At 34.5% G+C, this 19145-nt stretch overlaps 2 protein-coding genes across 6 annotated transcripts; both read right to left on the bottom strand.

Annotated features, from left to right (window-relative positions):
• Nucleotides 1–268: 268 nt before the first annotated feature.
• On the bottom strand, nucleotides 269–9942 carry LOC107778740 (uncharacterized). 2 transcript variants are annotated; one of them, XM_075252881.1, is made up of 11 exons: nucleotides 9109–9942; nucleotides 7796–9038; nucleotides 7447–7710; nucleotides 7103–7363; nucleotides 6759–7022; nucleotides 6442–6689; nucleotides 3843–4049; nucleotides 3671–3763; nucleotides 3504–3602; nucleotides 3058–3421; nucleotides 269–536 (listed from the first exon to the last, which is right to left on the bottom strand). In XM_075252881.1, exons 2-7 carry the CDS (start codon nucleotides 7824–7826, stop codon nucleotides 3885–3887), a joined length of 1233 nt encoding a protein of 410 aa, XP_075108982.1. In that variant the 5' UTR covers nucleotides 7827–9038; nucleotides 9109–9942; the 3' UTR covers nucleotides 269–536; nucleotides 3058–3421; nucleotides 3504–3602; nucleotides 3671–3763; nucleotides 3843–3884. The 2 variants fall into 2 exon arrangements, with proteins under 2 accessions (XP_075108982.1, XP_075108986.1); XM_075252885.1 differs by having other exon boundaries at nucleotides 7796–9023.
• Nucleotides 9943–10825: 883 nt separating this feature from the next.
• LOC107778742 (uncharacterized) lies at nucleotides 10826–18228 on the bottom strand. 4 transcript variants are annotated; one of them, XM_075252893.1, is made up of 5 exons: nucleotides 17297–18219; nucleotides 12153–12519; nucleotides 11990–12066; nucleotides 11343–11899; nucleotides 10826–10875 (listed from the first exon to the last, which is right to left on the bottom strand). In XM_075252893.1, exons 2-4 carry the CDS (start codon nucleotides 12506–12508, stop codon nucleotides 11877–11879), a joined length of 456 nt encoding a protein of 151 aa, XP_075108994.1. In that variant the 5' UTR covers nucleotides 12509–12519; nucleotides 17297–18219; the 3' UTR covers nucleotides 10826–10875; nucleotides 11343–11876. The 4 variants fall into 4 exon arrangements, with proteins under 4 accessions (XP_075108994.1, XP_075108995.1, XP_075108997.1 ...); XM_075252894.1 differs by having other exon boundaries at nucleotides 12153–12468; nucleotides 17297–18218; XM_075252896.1 differs by having other exon boundaries at nucleotides 12153–12359; nucleotides 17297–18216.
• Between the last annotated feature and the right edge of the window lie 917 nt (nucleotides 18229–19145).

The raw sequence follows: 19145 nt of genomic DNA, 5'->3' as shown, positions 1-19145 counted from the left end.
TAACGATGGCAAGGAATCCAGTCGTTATACCAAGATTAGCGAGGGGATTTTCCTATCGTTATATGTCGTCCCAGTCATTAAAACCTTCGCTAACGATAACTAATTTTCAGTCGTTGTTAGTGTATGGCGACCGGAATTCCATTCGTTAATTGTATGTACTTTTAACGACATACTTTTCTAAAAACCAAAATTTTCCTTTCCAAATGTGAACTTTTAAGTAATAAATATATTACACGCATTCGAAATCATACAAAGAATGATGTCAATATTGACATAAAACATCTTTTTTAATTATAGATAGAGAACTAATCAAAGTAGCACTAATATTACATCCAAATTGCATGATCCATGTTTTCAATTCCTTAAAGAAAACAAAAAATTAAAGAGAAAGTAAAATAGTAGTTTGTACGGATGACGACTACAACTCCTAATAAAACATAATAGATTTTCCTTGTTCTTCAACAATTCTAGCTGCTTCAACTTGCTCGGAACTATCTTTATGGAAAATTCTTCAAACTTCAGGCCCTTTATCTGATCTGTTAAAAAAGGTTCATATTAGTTGAGTAAGAAAACAAGATTTAAGATTGATAAGTTGCTACAACACAGTAAAATGTAAAACCACGAAGCGAAGAGCATCTCAAAATACTATGAACAATCAGTGCTTCTTACAACTACATTACTAAATCCACCTTTTTTACAATTATATTTTCTATCAATCAGTATGCATATGTAACGAGAATGAGCATTCACCCTCTAAACTGAAGTCTTCTCTTTCCTGTATCTATGAATGTCTGCAAAGTAGGCCAAGAGACACATATAAATTGTAGTATGAGCTGCCAGCAGCAGCCTGTATACAGGTACCATTTCTGCAGTTCAATAAACTAGCAGACAACAGACAACTGAAGATCCTTTAAAACTCTCCTTTTGATTCAATGACAGAAGTGGATCCCAACCAGAATCACTAAAAGGGTCAACATTGGGCATTGAAGTAGGGCAATTAAAGGAAGTATCACCATCATTTCATGTTGCATTGGTATTTATTCCACTTTGTATCCATCATTTCGTGTGCACCTTCAAAAAGGCAACACCATTGCAACGGAGATTAAGAAATCTTCATTGCAGAGATTCTGATGCATTTAAGTGAGGCTGCTTCATCTTCTTAATTACTTGAAGTAACTACATGCACTTCTCAAAGTGTCTCCTAGTCCATACATGTTTCCTTCACCCAAATCCTGAACTTCTATGATATTAGTGTTTCGTGCCCTTTTTATGACCTTTATTGAGCTGCATTCCTTCCATTCTTTAGTGCATCAATACCTGCAACTAGTTTAAATTCCTACTGGATCAAACCAGTTACGTGGTATAGATTTGACAGAAAATTGTGGTTGAGCCGCATCCATATCTTGTGCATGTTTTTCCACTCTATTTAGTGTAGTAGTAATGATTACTTCTGATTTATCAAAGAACACTTAGTGAACAATATGAAGGGCAGAAGGGGTCTGGCAAATGAAGAAAAATAGGGCTTCTGTAAATAAAGGTAGAAAAAAATTGCACAGTAAGTACTGATCAAAATATAACAAAAGAAGAGAGCATTTTTATACTTCCTTCCATTTCCAATGAGTTGTCATGTTGGGGTATTGTTCTTTTTGGAAGTTTCTTTCATGCAATTAGAAGAAAATGGAGTCCTCTTTTCATGACAACAGTTTTGTTCCCCCCTCTAACCCAATAAAATGACTCCTGAATATTAAGCTTTATCAGATTGTACCAGTTCTTGTATCACAGTATGGGGAGAGTTACACTATCATTTAATGAACTCAATTTGGACGGTTAGTTCAGTGTCTGTTGTTCTGCTTGGCTAAGCATCACCACTGAACAATGTTGGGCAGAAAACTTGCTATACAGTCTTTGGCAATACAATTCAAGCACATTGGATACAAAGTGGAATAAATACCAATGCAACATGCTATTACACCAAACCAATATGGAATACATGCAAAAGTTTCCAGGGGAAGCAGAGAGATGACACACAAAAATGATCGCAAATATAGTGTACCGGTTCGTTGTTGTACAGTAAACTTACTCAACAGTATGTAGGGCAGAACTATTCTTTACTACATATGCAAGAACTACTAGGAGGAAAAATGGAGCAGCAGGAATGGAAAGGCAATAGAAATGACATTAGAATCTCAACGAAGGGAGTTTCATGAGTTTGCTCTTTAAGTCATCTCTGCCTTAAGTAAGATTATTTTTGCACAAAATGTGGTCCAATGAATTTGGTATAATTGCATCTTGTGGGTGCAGCAATTTCTACTGGTTGTTGAGTCTGTCATGAATAGCTTGTAGACCTCGTTTTGAGTTTTGATGACCAATTACATTTCAATTTACACCTTCTGAAGTTCTCTTTTGCATTTTGCAGTCTCTCATTTGTCTGCATTGCATCTAACTGTAACAGCTAATGAGATGTTTTGAGTATCTATGTCACAGTCACTTAGGAGGGAAAGAGTTATACGTACTTTCAAATAAAGTACTGGATAGGACGATCATGCTATAATGTTTTTGGATGACTACTTTAGTCAGGTTGGTGGCTTAACTTTTACTTTCTGTAAAGTATCACTTGATTTCAATAACTTCATACACCCTTCCCTTTCCTCTCCGCAAAGAGCGTTTCATATTTTGCTCCTTGTTTTCTTGTTATTGCCTATTTTCTGGTGTAATTTCTAAGAAAAACTTTAATTTCTAAGTACATTTGCACCCTGCACATCAGTGCCACCCAGATGTTTAACTATTTCATTGTCACTAACCTACACATTGATCAACATTTTGCAAAAAGGATTTGGCTATCTCTGCAAGCAACGGAAAATAGATCTGGACCTCAAATTTCAAATAATGTTATACGTTCAAACAGTGAATCTGAGATGCACATATCTAATTAGATTTCAATATCAGAGTAACTGTACATATGTCAAGGTTAGTACTTTATTTAACTAACAACAAAAGACTTCACTAAATTTATTTAAGGATATTCATTAGGTCATAGTTGGTAGAAAGCGTACGAACCTGTTAAATACTAATTTCAGCTTGTACTTTGTTGACTTGAAGATGGTGCTGATGAAGGTTGATCACCCAGTAAGCTGATAATATGTGCATACTTAGAATCTATGTCGTCCATACGTATTTCTAGTGATTCTTTTGCTTTTTTAGTTGCATTCAGCTCAGTCTGTAGTGATTCTTTTTCTTTTCGAACTGCATTCAGCTCAGCCAATATTGCAGCCTTTGAGGAGCTACCGCCTTTCAACTCCTTAGTGGTTATACCACCCCCTAATCCAACCATGTGACTCTTATTTTGAGGTCCGAAGCATCTTTCTACTACCTCAATATTCGTAAGAGATGGCTCAGATTGTACTAGTTCTTGTATCTCACCCTATAAAATACAAGAAAAATTAAAATAATAAAATACATCAAAAAAATGAATGATGTAAAATGAAGTTCATCAATAAGCATACATATTTTTCACCAGCTTCAGGTTCTACAAGCGTGTCATTTTTCTTGTGAGTCTCAAAGAAGATAGTCGCCATGTTTGGTGGATTACCGTCTTTGCTTCCCTTCACATTTAAATAAACAAGTCAAACAAAGACGAGATTTTTTTTATAGTATTGCACTGTGCACTTACCAGTTCGTAAATAATTTCTCTAATCGGCTTGCTACCCGTACGATGAGGCATTCTCAACTTAGACCTATTGATCGAGTTTCTAATACTTGTTTCCTATATTAAGAACAAACCATTGAAATCATGAGATATTACTTACAATAATAAGAAGTTAAAAGTAGTTATGAAGTCTTACCTTAAAATTTTCACTTAAAATATGTTGCTTGACCAACCATTCTCAATCACTCTTGTCTACCTCATCCGGGACATCTTTTAGTGCTTCATGCAATGACTTAAACTTCACATACTTGTGCAATGATCCTCTCCAATTGTTCTGTAACTTTCTCATATGATTTAACACATGATCTCTTTGATGATTCATGTCATCACTGTCAAATTTGTCCTAAATATTTTGCAAAATCATTAATCAAGAAAGTAAAAAATTTCATGTAAACTAAAGATAGTTTTTACTGTTTCAAACAAAATCTGTCTGTTTTCAGTTACATTGCTTAAGACCTAGGATCTTCAGCATTCACAAAGATTCATAAGTAAAGCATTTTCTAAATTACGTAGAGCTTAGAGACTTCAGAGCAGCAACATGCCTTAGAAACTACACGCCAATAATATATACAAAAAATGACTTATTGTGATCAAACATTCTATAAGAGGCAACAGAAAGTCAACAACCAATAAGCTCTAGTACTTTACAGTGCTATAAACCCAGCTTCCAGTATGCAAATTCTTGGATTTTAAGTAGAAATAACAAATATATGCCAAGTAATCAAATGTAACATTCTCTTCCCTTTTTAGCCTAACCCTCATAAGTCATAACACTATTTGAAGCAGTAACTTATAATCAAATCCCATGCAGAGAATCAAACTAATTCCCCTCCACACCCAAATACCCCGTGCAGAACGGTAATGTAGAAGCAAGTGTCACTGTGCTAGGTACACATTGAGAAACTATAGAGAGCCTTCATGTTAGTCACTTAACAAATGTAATCAAGTAGAAGTTTTGACATTGAATGTGACCTTACAAACTAAGAGATACACAAAAAACTTGCACTAAAGGCTGCAGTTTTACAACAAAACATTACAATATATGTAATAATTCACTAACACCATTATTGTGAGAAGACTATAGAGGTGCTTGCTGTATTACCTGTTACCTACATTCTGGAAAGTCCAAGAAGTTATTACGATTAGTTGTTGCAAAATACTACATATGGTGTCATTAACAAGAAACCAATATTTAAAATTAGGAGTGGAAGTGCTGAACCATTTTTCATGAGATCTGGAACATGTAATTAGGGCAAGGAACACTAAAATCTCCAACAGTTTTGCTTCCTATAGAGTTCTATCTAGAGAATAAGAAACATGCTCCTTGACTAGCACCTTAGATTTTTCCTTCTTATTGATTCCTTAAAACTGGATCATTATAATTTGCCAAAAGGGGAATGAACCTCTGGAAAATGTAATTGGATTAGTACTTGTAGGCAAGACTGGGATCAGGTTAGATTGGATGAGGAGACTGAAGATAGCCCTTGGAGCAACCCGAGGTTTGCAGTATCTTCATGACCTTGTTAATCCCCTATCATACACAGAGACATCAAGTCCAACAACATCTTGCTGGATGAGCACCTAAACACAAAAGTTGCTGATTTTGGTTTGTCCAAGCTTCTAGGTGACTTTGAAAGGGGTCACATTACCACTCAGGTCAAAGGAACAATGGTGAGTAAAGATTCTCTTCATGCCTGCCCAAACTTGTTTGATTTGGAATATTGTATGCTTATATCCTAGCATTTTCTGATGTCCACAAGTTCTGAAATTGTATTGTCTCGATAATTTCTAGTACAGTAGGAACCATTTGGGAATTTTTAAGGGAGAAACATCTGCACTTAGGGGCATCATACCTTTGTGTCAATAAGACATAAGGGGCATCATACCATTGTGTCAATAAAATGCAGCTTAACTCTCACACCAGAAGAATTACTCAACAAGAACAACTACTGCCAGGTGCTGAATGATCAGCTATGACATGGGATTTTGGTGTTCAAAAATGGGATCGATGAGTGCATTCTGGACTAAAATCTCAGTGCACTTCATTACCCCCATATACTAGGAAGGCTACCGAACAAAGTTGGTCTCAGAATTTTGCCCAAAATCATAAGAGATCTGCAGCAAACTATGCAAACTCACTGATGCGCACAACTGCTGGTATAAAGACGTCATATTTTACAGAGCATTTGTGGTGGATCACAAGGTGCTACAGCTGGTACAATGCACTTGCATTAATCATATACAACACAAAGGATATAATGATCGTGGCTTCTTCAGCTCATCACCACAAATCTGGATAATGCAAGATGCAAAAATTGCTTACGCACACACTCAAGGAAGATGCAGATGCAGGTTTGGACATTAATTTGGAAGATTCACTGGATTCATTATGTTCAAAGTTGGGGCAACAATGGTGATACAAAAAGATCTATTTGAGATTTTTTTAAAATTCTAACTAACATCTTAATTAGATAACACTACATAGTCACATAACACACTGTCTAAGTTAGACCTAGAGATTCAAGAAGTGATCCCGACAAGGGATGCAGTGAAACTAATTGAATATAAAATGCAACAGATCATTTGTGGAATTAGCATTGATTAGAACTACTTTAACAAAAATTTCCAGCTAGCATCAGCATATCTAACATAGACCATAAACAAAGTAGGAACGGTAACAAAAATTTTAAGTACTTTCAATTAAAATATTGCTTTATAGTGCTTTAGATTCTTACCGTAACAGCTCGCCACATGTGTTCCAGCTTATCTTTTCTGATGTCCTTCCACGAATGTACTTGCAACGGACAGATATTACAATCACGAACTAATATACCCAAGTGTCTCGAAAATGAGGCTTGATGCTTCCCAACAACCCGATTGTGGTAAAAGTGGACTCTAAATGTTTCTCCAGGTTTGAGTCCCGCAACATCTTTATTCCTATTCTTTCCTCTCACCTTTTTTGGGTTCTCAGATTCACATAGATCTGCAAATTTTAATTTTTAACATAAATTAAATTCCAATCTTATATAAAAAAAAACATTAAACTTGATACCTTGCATCATTTCATCTTCTTGAGCGAGAGAAACATCGTCTTCCATCGGATCGAAACTAGGAGGCATAAGATTATTACTATTATGTGCTAGCTTATTCTGCTCAGAAGCTGCTGAGTTGTGATTTTTACTTTCCCTAACAACATTTCTCTTTCCAACGATTCCTTTTACCGAGACCACAAATCTAACGTTTTGCCCGCGTCCCCTTGCTAAACCACCAGGTTGATTGTAAGTGTCTTGTACATTCTTCGAAGTAGCTATAGTTTCTGCAGATTTTGATTAGAGTAAAGCATAAAAAAACTTCTAATCTTATAACAAACAAAAAAGAATAATTAAAGCTTGAGACCTTGCATCATTTCAGCTTCTTGAGTGAAGGGAATATCTTCTTCCATCATATCAAAACCAGGAGGCATAAGATTATTACTATTATGTGCTAGCTTATTCTGCTTAGAAGCCCCTGAGTTGTAATTTTTAATCTCTCCAAACAGATTTTTTTTGCCAACATTTCCTTTTGTCGAGCCCAAAGATCGAAAGCTTTGCCCTCGTCCCCTTGCTAAAGCACCAGGTTGACTGCAAGTGTCTCGTACATTCTTCGAAGTAGCTCCAACTTTTGCAGATTTTGATTTGAGTAAAGCATAAAATAACTTCCAGTCTTATAACAAACAAAAAAGAATAATTAAAACTTGAGACCTTGCATCATTTCAGCTTCTTGAGTGAAGGGAATATCTTCTTCCATCCTATCAAAACCAGGAGGCATAAGGTTATTACTATTATGTGCTAGCTTATTCTGCTTAGAAGCCCCTGAGTTGTAATTTTTAATCTCTCCAAACAGATTTTTTTTGCCAACATTTACTTTTGCAGAGCCTAAAGATCGAAAGCTTTGCCCTCGTCCCCTTGCTAAAGACGCAGGTTGAATGTATGCAAGATTTACATTCTTCAAAGCTCCTCCTGTTTCTGCAAATTTTGATTTATGTGAAACATAAAACCAATACCGGTTCAATAAGAAACAAAAAAAAAGTTAAAACTTAAGAGACCTTACTTCGCTTCAGCATCTTGAGCAAGGGGAGCATCGTCTTCCATCGAAGCGAAACCAGGGGGCACAAGATTATTAGTATGTGCAAGCTTATTCTGCTCAAAAGCTATTGAGTTGTGATTTTTACTTTCACCAATAAGAGTTCTTTTTCCAATACTTATTTTTACAGATCCCAAAGATCCAAAGTTGTGTCCTCTTCCCCTTGCTAAAACACCAGGTTGAATATATGCATGATGTACATTCTTTGAAGTTGCTCCCATTTCAGACTTTGATGGATTCATGTCAACCTAAAATAAATAAAAGTATGGAGTAACTGTTAGCTGAGAAGAAAAGTCAAAGAAAATAGTAGACCTCTTTTACATACACAGGCACCATTCCAAAATTCCATCTTGTTAAGTTTCCTGATATACCCAAAACAGGCTACTATATGAACCTGAAGTCAAAACCCCAGTTAGTATCCAACCATAAATAGTATCACATATTAAAGTAAAGATAATAACTTTACCTATTGTTTTCCTTTTACACGTGCATAACCATTAGCAGAAAACTAACCACATGCATTCAACATTCAATAAGCAGAGAATTTGAATAGTGCAACAACACATTAGCAACATGTCAAAGTTGCTCCATAGGTTATTTCAACTACAGCAAGCTACTTTTAAGGTAGCTTTTTCACCATACTGCCTTCCAGCGATCTAACTGCATTATTTTCTAAAACAGGACTGGAGTAGAAAGATTTTCAGTTTCACCGAAAATCAACCAATCTCATTATATGGCACAGATTAGCAAAAATCATCAGTACTACATAGAATTAGAGCAAATATCTAACTTTCGTGATTTACTCTCAAGCAGATGAAAATTATGAAAAATCTAACTCTAAAATTTTATTTTGAGACGGGATTAGAACATGCAACACGAAAGCATCCTAATAAAATATAGAAAATTTGAATAGTGCAACAACACATTTGTTCTTACATGTAATTCCTCGAACACAATAATTGCAACACATTAATACCAACTTCAATACCCCCATTTGCTTGTTTTCACTTTCTATCTTCCCTTGCAAGTTGATGAAAGGGCTACTTTACAATTCAATTCACTCAAAGCAGAAGACAGAGCACATCCAGTAGCCAAAATTTATAACAATAAAGCAAAGGGAGAAAACTCAATTGTCACTCACCAGAGAAGGCAAGAAAGGTGGAGCCTCAATGAGTGATGTCTTCTTGTGAAACACCTAGCAATTCTTAGCCTGATATTGGAAATCGTTTTGCTATGAATAAATAGAATTATCAACACAAAAGCTAATAGGAAAAGCTTACCGAGCTTCAGCTGATGAATTTCGACTGTCTATTTGTCATCTAGACCGGATAGAGGCCTAGAGATTCACCCAAATCTGTTGCTTTTTCTATATAATAGAAATTGACATTAGAATGCTATCTGGTTTAGGATTTAAATGAGGTGTATTGATAAAACTACTTCTTTGTTTATTGGGTAAAGGGTAAAGACACGTGTTTTTACAGCCGTTGACATTACATCCTAAGACTAAAGTATGAATTTAATCTGAATTGACAATTCAAAACTACCCATGTTCGTACACCCAAACTCTCATTTCTATTTAAACTGTACGTCTACTATGTTGATGGCATCACACAAATACATTTAAAATACATGTCACTATGACAAAGAAAAAAATGCTCTGGAAACACAAAAAAGACCACTAAAAGTTTCCATAATTTGTTAAAAGAAATTATTTTTATACTCATGAGTTAGCAAAAGATTAAATCTACAGAACTATTTTAAGAAACTTCAACTACATCCTTGAGATATGAGGAGCAGAAAAATTTAAGCTCAAAATAACACACATGAGAGGGGAAAAGGCAATTTTCACAACGTACAAGGCGAAGAAACTCGGAATGTAGGCTATATCTCGTATGGTCACCAGCTATTTAAGCTAAGCTTATCTTTATGCTATTATCACCCTATGCAGAAGTTCAGTCACTGTACATGAATATAATCCAAGAGGTAAATATGATTGAATAGAAGAAATCTCTCAATTAAATAAACTTGTAAAAGAAATTTGATGGAACCACATTTTCCATCAACTCTTAAGCGAAAAGGAGGCAAATTCTTCCTCTTTTGGCTTGGAAATAGGTCTGGAAGAAGCAAAATCAAAGCAAATGAATCACTGACTTTAAGATGAAGAAAATTATAATAGAATCATGAAGAAAGACCATCGCCTGCAATGGATCCCTTCAAATGAATAACAAGGAGGAATATTTTTCACAGAGAAAGTATATTTCTAAGTGCAATGCATAAGAAATCAAAAGAAATTCAAGCTTGTAGTATTCCAATTCCAAAGGAAAAACAAAAAGGTCGATGGGAGTCTATTATATCATCTGTAATTTTTACAGTATTTTCAGTATCAAGATGTTCCTCAGATTTTCTTAGGTGAGTAATTAAGTCTATAAGAACAAAAAAGGGCTAGTGCGCAAAGCGGCCATTAATACTACACTGGATTATTCGTGTACTCTTACTGTTCTGCAATTTCAAAGGGATAAGGTAGAACAACTTACCAAACAAAGAAAAAAATAATATCAATAACATGTAACTAACAATCATACCCTACATCTTTAGCATGTGGAAGATGGTAACAGTCAGATAGTTACTCGAGTCCATAAATTGGCCCCAGAATGCTCAAAGAAAGATAATACTTTCTTCTAAATGAGTCCTTGCTCAGACGCCCCTAGAGATTTCACTATTGTACCCCAAATAGGAGGAGGACAACAGAATACTCCAGAGAAGATGACTTAGATATATCATCAAACACATGAGTGCAAAGTCCACTTCAAAATTACAATTACTTTTGATACCTTAAGAAAAAATTCATCAAAGTGACAATGAGTGTGTAAATCGGGTGCAATTATTAATGTAAATCAGGTACAATTACTATCATGTAACAAAATTTAGCTAAAACTATATTCAAAATAACTATTGATAGCAATAAAGCAAGACCATGGAAACGCAAGCAATGCTCACCGGAGTTGTCCAGAATCTTGGAGGTGCGACCTAAAGCTTTAGACCAATTTCTGAAAAACAACATGCAACAAAATCCTTTTCATTTCAGAGAGAAAAGTAACAGAGAAGATATGAATATGTAGGTGAGATAGAGGAAGGCAAAGAAACAGAAACCATAAAGTTAGAATGAAGACATGTCTCTACAGCAATAAGATTCTTCAGAGAATTAACATTAAAATTGTTGGTACAGAATACACACAGAATAAAGCTCTCCATTATGCAGTCAACAAGTCAGCGAAAGATCAAAATCCTAAGGAAAACTTTCAGAAAGGGCACATAAACAACACTCACATTACAAGCCAAATATTGAAAATGCATACCAAGTAACAGTGATGCATAAAAACTAAATCAGAAAACTTCTTTTCTCAAGTTATTAGCCAAATTTTGACATACTGTAAACGAGTTATGCCTAGAAAAGCAAGAAGCAAGAGGCCGGATGAAATAAATATTAATAGCAACCACTATAAAGATTAAAAACCTTCATGAGTTCTTTTCCTTCATTTGTGTAGAATTCTCTAAATTCTCCAAATCATCATCCTTTTCTTGCAAAATGTCAAAAGTATCATGAGGCAAAACTTTTCTTACAACATGCCAGCCTTTATTTGAAGGATCATCGACATAAAATACTTGTAATTCTTGGTTTGCTAATACAAATGGCTCATTAGTTTTCAATAATCGCTGAGGATTAACACTCACAAAGCCATATTCATCCATTTTAACTCCCTTTTCTTGGTCATACACATCAAACCACATACATCTAAACAAGATCACTGTTTTTCCTCCCATAAATTGCAATTCAAGAATCTCAGTGAGTTCTCCATAATAATCAATATTTTTATTCTCTTCATCTGTCTCACCAACTACAATCACCCCGCAATTTTGAGTTCTCAAACCCTTGTCATAGTCTTCCACATGAAACCTATATCCATTAATAATGTAACCTTTGAGATGTTTCACATATAGCAGGGGACCACGTGACAAAGTGAGCAAATCTTCCATTTTCTTACTGTTATCACATTTGTACAATTCGACAACCTATCAAAATCAATTATATAATTTAATTAGCAAATACTATATAAAAAATTATGTTTTAAAAAATAGCAATAGTGTATAACTAGTACTAACCTTTTTCTTTTAACCAACTAATGAACTCCCTATCTGAATGTTTTTGAGAGGTATCACCTGGAATTTCTGAAAACTCTCTACAAAAAATTACAAAATAAAATGTCATTTTAATTGAAATCATGGATAAAGTATATGTGAATTATTATGTCGTATCAATACTTACTCGAGAAATGGTTGAATTTCATCACAGTTCTTCAAAATATAAATATGTGCTTTCTCTAATTCATGTGGATTAAGTTTGTCCAATTTTCCATCTCTTAATTCTTTTCCAGGTTGAGAAAAAATTGTTAAACCTCCATCAGATTCAATAACACCACCATCATAATTCCGCTCAAGGAGATTAAACTTTGTTTCCATTGTATGCAAGTACCTTGAGCATAGAGTCAAACATTCAGTTGCCAAATATCCCTCCGCGATAGAACCTTCTGGGCAAGCACTATTTCCAACTAAAGATTTCAAAAAGTATAGCCATTTCTCCACTGGATACATCCATCGATATTGAATAGGTCCAGCAATCATAGCTTCATTAGCTAAATGAATCGGCAAGTGCACCATTACATCAAAAAATGAAGGAGGGAATACATTTTCTAACTTGCACAGAGTTATAGGAATTTGAGCTGCTATCTGTTCTAAGTCATCTATTCTTAAACATTTTGCTCCAAGCAAGTTGAAAAATAAAGATAACTCAATAAGAGGTTCACATATAGATTTGCAAAGCATACCACGTATAGCAAGTGGAAGTAAATATTGTAGAAGACCATGGCAATCATGACTTTTTAGGCCTGAAATTTTGCGATCTTTAGTGTTGACACACTGAGATATATTTGATAAATATCCATCTGGGACCGTTAAGTTCTTTAGGAATCTGAGAAATTTGTTTTTCTCTTCCAGAGATAACGTGTAACATGCTGTTGGTAGCTCATATTTATCCCCACTTTTAATTGGATGCAATTCTTTCCTTATGTTCATTGCTTGCAAATCCAATCGAGCTTTTATGGTATCTTTGGTTTTTCCTTTGACATTTAAGATTGTCCCCAAAATATTGTCACATACATTTTTCTCAATATGCATCACATCTAAATTATGTCGCAACAATAGAGTTTTCCAATAGGGAAGATCAAAGAAAATACTCTTCTTATTCCAATTATCACTCCTACTCTCATGTGATATTTTAATCTTTTTCTTTGGATCCTTTGTTAGTGGTAAACTATCTAAATCAGCCACTTGATCAAGTATATCCTCACCGGATAAAATTTCGGGTGGTAGTCTTCGCTCCTTAGTGCCATCAAATGACTCTTTATCATTCCTCCATTTGTGATTAAGAGGAAGAAAGAGCCTATGACCCATATAATACTGCTTTTTACCATTTTCTAACCTAATTGAGGATGTTTCTTTATTGCAACATGGGCAAGCCAATTTTCCTTTTGTACTCCATCCAGATAAGTTTGCATAAGCCGGAAAGTCATTAATGGTCCATAATAAAGTTGCGTACAACATAAAGTTATGTTTAGTTGACGCATCAAAGGTCTCCACTCCAGTTTCCCATAATTCCTTTAATTCATCCATCAAAGGCTGAAGAAAAACATCAATTGCGTCTCCTAGACTTTCAGGACCAGGAATAAGCATCGACAAAATAAAATTCTCTTGCTTCATACATAGCCAAGGTGGTAAATTATAAGGAATAAGTACAACAGGACAAATGCTATACGGAGTTCTAGAACTTCCAAATGGTTGAAAACCACACTAGCAAGTCCAAGTCGAACATTACGAGGTTCATCGGCGAAAGATTGGTGAAGTTCATCAAACTTTTTCCATGCCATTGAGTCAGCTGGGTGCCTCATTATTCCATCGTCAACTCTTTTGTCATGATGCCATGTCATTAAGGATGATATCTTTGAGGACATAAACAACCTTTGGAGTCTTGGCTTTAAGGGGAAATAACGTAAAATCTTGTGCGCTATCTTTTTCCCACTCTTAAATTTAGTTTCTCCACTATGTTTATCCTCTTTCCATCTAGATGCTCCACAAATTTTGCAAGATTCAAGAAACTTGTCATCCTTCCAATATAACATACAATTATTCTTACAAGCATCAATCTTCCTATAAGAAAGTCCAAGATCCCGAATTATCTTCTTTGCCTCGTAATATGAATCTGGTAAGTTTGATTCGTCAGGTAATAGATCTTCCTTCAACATCTTCAATAACATTGTAAATGACTCATGACTCCAACGCCCAATACTTTTGATATGAAGCAATTTAACCATAGTAGAAAGTTTAGAAACTTTTGAATTTTGGTACAATGGTTGCTCAAAATCCTTTAAAAGCCTATAGAATTTTTTTGCTTCAAGATTTGGTTTCATCTCAAAAAAATCATCACCATCAGTGTTCGTATTGTCTACATCAAAATCAGGGTATAAATCTCTTAGGATCCCATGTATTTCATCCTCACCATCAGCTTCTTCAATGTCATCATCTTCTACATCTTCTGGAGTTGATTGTGGCTCACCTAACTTTTCCTCGTGGTGATACCAAAAGGTATAATTTTGAATGATTCCATGTACTATTAAATGTGACTTAACCATCTCACGTGTTCCCGAAAATGTGTTACAACATTTGATACATGGACAGCGTATTACACGCGCTTCACTTAATCTTGTAAAAGCAAAATCCAAAAAGCTCTCCACCCCAAGCTTGTAAGCATTACCAAGTCGGTCATGGACAAGTTCCATCCATTTCTTATCAGGTGCCATAATCTGGTGCATGTGTAATATATATGTATATATGTTAAAAGAACTTATGGATCATCAATAACTCCTATATTACGTGAAAACTTATCAAAGAATTATATTATATTTAAAACAAAAAAGCTCTTAGTAAAACATTATTTATTTTTTTACCATTTAAAATTTATTTTACACTAGACATGATTATAATATAATTAATTTTTTAATAATGAGACAACCCACAAACATAATATTTTAAAATATTAAAAATAATTTATATAGTATTTTGTATTAGTTAAAGAACAAGAACAAGAACAAGTTGCATTTGCTCGCCAGAAGGGAAAAAAAAGAATCTTGTGAGTTAGCTGACATGTTGTGTCTTCTAGAATGAACTTATGAATACATTTGAACATATAACTCAAGAATTTTTTTCGAAAAAGCTCTTAAATCTTCAAAGGCTATGTGTTCTAACTAAAACTAAAAAGGAAGCATGATAGTTTGTAATGTCTAAGCAATAAAATGATTAAACTGAGATAAATTTCAAGTTGAATATATTAACCGAGATAACTGATTACCTTTTGTGAGGTAAAGTTTCTTTCTTTATTGAGTTAGTTAAATAGGATCATTGTAATTTTCAGGAGTTTACATTTTCTCCTTAACTTTTATTTCTTAGTCAAACACAATTTTCATATAATATTTATCTACTTTTTCAAATAATTTGTTTTCATTTAGATAGGATTCACGCGCAACGCACGTATCCTAAAACTAGTTATACTAAAAGTATGAAGCTCCTAACGTCAAACTTGATTTACCAAAATGCCCATAAAAATTTGAATACCCATTTTATCCTCAATCAAAAACATTGTATACTTTATAACGAAATGCTACCATAATAAATTTATAAGCTACTAAACTTCTTTTCATGTGCAACGTATATGAGCATTGAAAATAAAAATAGTAACAGAACTGCGTGGGTAACATTGATTCAAGCAATCTTGAAGGATATATAGTTACTACTTATTTATTGTGATTAGTGATGGTAAGTCATATAAAAAGTAATTTTAAACTCTATATAGTAAGGAAATAAAATATATTGACAGGCTCAGAGTCTCTTCTCCTCCTCCATTCTTAGAATTACTACGTTCAATGATGACAATCTCATATTTTACAAGTTATCTGAATGTTGGATTGGTCTATATGGAGTGAAGAAAAGCAAGTATTAGTGAAAGAGACACTACTTGGGAGCAATATGCGCTATGATTTTGGCGTTGATTCATGGCTCATGAAAATGGATCAAACAACAATTCAGAGCATGCAGAGGCTAATCACTAATGATGAGCCACTTTCAATAGGTAAAACTAAAGTATGTTCAGAGGTCAACTGATGAAAAGTAAGTTCTGATCTAGTGTAGTCTAGAATAGAAAAGAATAAAGTTAATGGTTGATATGCTTCGTGAGGAATCTGGATTGTTATTTGCATAACTAAAGGCACCATCTAGCTTTAAGTTTTATCCAGTTACATGTTCTTCTAGATTCTGGCCAGCTTCCATGTGCTATGTTTGTTATCTTTTATCAAACTCTATTGCTTTTACTAGTAAGAAGCCTTATTTTTTCACTAAAATTTCCAGGGATACTGAGAAAAAGAAGAAAAAGAAAAAGAACAAGAAAAATCAACATGATGGAAAAGCATCTACAGAGGTTGAACAAAATAAAAAGAATGAATCACACGAGGTGGAGGAAAATGAAGCGACTAAGTCTTCTCAATTGAGGACCTATGGAAATGGATTGGTCATAGAGGAGTTGGAAATAGGCAAGCCGGATGGGAAAAGAACTTTCCCAGGAAGTTAGGTATAGTTTTCTTTTTTTGATTCTATGTGATAAATTGTTCTCTCACTCTGCCATGGAAAGTAATGAAATCTTGGTAGTCACAATTAAGTCAATCAGGATTTAAGTTTCTCAATCTTTGAGTTCTCTTTGATGAACTTGTACGGAGCACACTTATTATTAATAATGATTTTCTTCCACTAAATAGGTTGGTGTACGCTATATAGGCAAGTTGAAGAAGAATGGCAAAATATTCGATTCCAACATTGGGCAAAGAACACCTTCTGAAACAAATATGATTTTACTCTTTTTTTCATACAGGCAATGCAGAGCCACATGTAATCAAATAATTCAATTGAATTCGCTACGCCGAAAAATTATAATGTGCAAATAGGAGACAATTTTTTTGTACATATATAAAAGTTTGTATTATGTGTAAATTCTGAATCCCCTTATAAAAATTACTAGCTGCAACGCATATAGGACCTCTCTCGCAAACTATAACATATTAAGAATCCGAAAATTTTACCTATCGTGCATTATAATAAGAAGCATAAAATGGAAGAGAAAGTAGAAGATGAGGATAACAACAACTTTGATGGAAAGCAGTTGGTTCTGTGCATTGAAAAATTGCAAGAAATATACTGAAAACAGAACAATTATCATATAAATCTGGAAGGCGTCGACTTGAAAAGTAGAGAGATAACAAAAAGCCCAATTTCACAATAATTACAACTACAAATTTAGTGACTTGAGTTTACCTTGACGAGAAAGCACAACAAGAAGACCAAATCGTATAAGCTGCGTTGACAGAACCCACAATCAAGTATAAGTACAGCAAATAACAGAACCCAGCTATTAGCGTTGACACCCAGCTATTAGCGTTGACACTCAGCTATTAGCACACAAATTATAAGTTGCGTACAGCAAGAAGACCAAATCGTTTTGTGATTTTTCGTTGAGTTTTGCTCTATATATATATAGTGTAAGCTAGAACTCGCCAATGGAGTAGCGGGCAGTTGCAGTGAGGGCCTATTTGTTCGTGATTCTTTGCATCCACTTTGCTGAATCTGGTGTACGTGTTTTGGGATAACATTGGATTGAGAGATTTTAGGGTTTTTTTGATTAATTTGGGGGATATGGGCGGAGTTGTTGAGGAAAAAAAGGAGGGAATAATTACCGCATAAATTTTCATTTTATTCAGATTTATAACGAGGGGATTGACATAATTTGAAAGACCGGGAAATTATTCCCTTGTAAAAAATACAGTAAAAATGACTTTAACGACCGGAATAAATATTGGCCGCTATAAGCATACATATAACGACTGGATTAATTTCCTTTCGTAAAGAAGTGGTCGTTAAAGACCTCTTTTCCTGTAGTAGCTAGCTCTTTCTACTACATTTCCGGCTTGGAAATAATTGCAGTTATAGCTAATGAGCTTTCTGGAACTCTACCTTCTAACATTGCACATAACATTCCAAATCTTAATGGCCTATACCTTTGGGCTGAAGCAGTTCAGTGGGACAATTCCTAGTTCTATTTCTAATGTCTCCAAGATCACTATCCTTGATTCGGGTCGCAATTTGCTTATTGGGGATGTACCGATGAATCTTGAAAATTTACAACAACTTGAAGTGATCAACTTGCAATAAAATCAATTTACGATTGATCCTTCCACATGGGATTTAGGTTTCCTTACTTCCCTGTCGAACTGCAAGCACGCGTACTTGAGGGATTCACAAATAGGACAAAATTATTATAGCATTTAGTAGCCGGTCCATGTAAGCATAAACTTAATTTACACCAGGATCTTGAACATGATAATCTTATACAAAATTGTTACCGAAAACATACATGAAGCGGAATCCATTATCTTGAAGCGGAAGCGTTAATCGGTAATCGGTTTCTCGCCCATTGCCTTAACTTTACGTTACTGCCGACTTTAGTGATGGAAGAGAGAATAAAAATACGGTAATCCTAATGGGTGGGGAGAGGACCAATTTATAGAGGTTCTCACTTAATCCGGTACGTCCATCAAGTAACCAATCGCACGGATGAGATTTGATAATTAATTAAATATTAATTATGAGTTTTAAACCTATTGGGCCACACACACATAGGAAAAATAACTTACATTCTCCCACTTGGCCCAATAATCACATAATATTAATATTTAATATAGGAACATTAGTTGCGCATAAACAAATCTCTTCTATAATGTCCATCATAAATACCATAATACGATAAACTACTAAATGTGAGTTATGGCGGTTATATATAATTCATCTAAATACTCCCTTCCATATACTACAACATTAGCAACTCATCGTATCAGATTCATAAGCTATAAAATATTATGGTCCACAATAATGTCTCATTGAGACTTATCCTGTAACATCTCAAAACAATAATGTGTACACCATTATGAGAAACAGGAAATCACTAATGTATATCAGAAACATATAAATGAGCTCAGAGTGTCAAAACATCATAAATACATTAATCAAAAATACAACCAAGACTCATTCAATGTACATGTTCTTTAAATATCTGTGGTTGTAAACCTTTTGTTAACGGATCTGCAATCATGAGATCTGTTCTAATATT

Source organism: Nicotiana tabacum, chromosome 1 (assembly GCF_000715075.1).
Source record: "Nicotiana tabacum cultivar K326 chromosome 1, ASM71507v2, whole genome shotgun sequence".
Lineage (NCBI taxonomy): Eukaryota > Viridiplantae > Streptophyta > Magnoliopsida > Solanales > Solanaceae > Nicotiana > Nicotiana tabacum.
This window is presented reverse-complemented; position numbering and strand designations above follow the sequence as displayed.

What these genes read in the sequence shown, in the direction of transcription:
- LOC107778740 (XM_075252881.1), bottom strand. Translation starts at nt 7,826, where the DNA reads ATGCTCCCCTTGCTCAAGATGCTGAAGCGAA. An exon ending in GCTCAAGATGCTGAAGCGAA is followed by an intron (nt 7,711 to 7,795) that starts GTAAGGTCTCTT and finishes CAAAATTTGCAG; the next exon opens with AAACAGGAGGAGCTTTGAAG. An exon ending in ACATGTGGCGAGCTGTTACG is followed by an intron (nt 4,050 to 6,441) that starts GTAAGAATCTAA and finishes CAAAATATTTAG; the next exon opens with GACAAATTTGACAGTGATGA.
- LOC107778742 (XM_075252890.1), bottom strand. Translation starts at nt 14,739, where the DNA reads ATGGCACCTGATAAGAAATGGATGGAACTTGTCCATGACCGACTTGGT.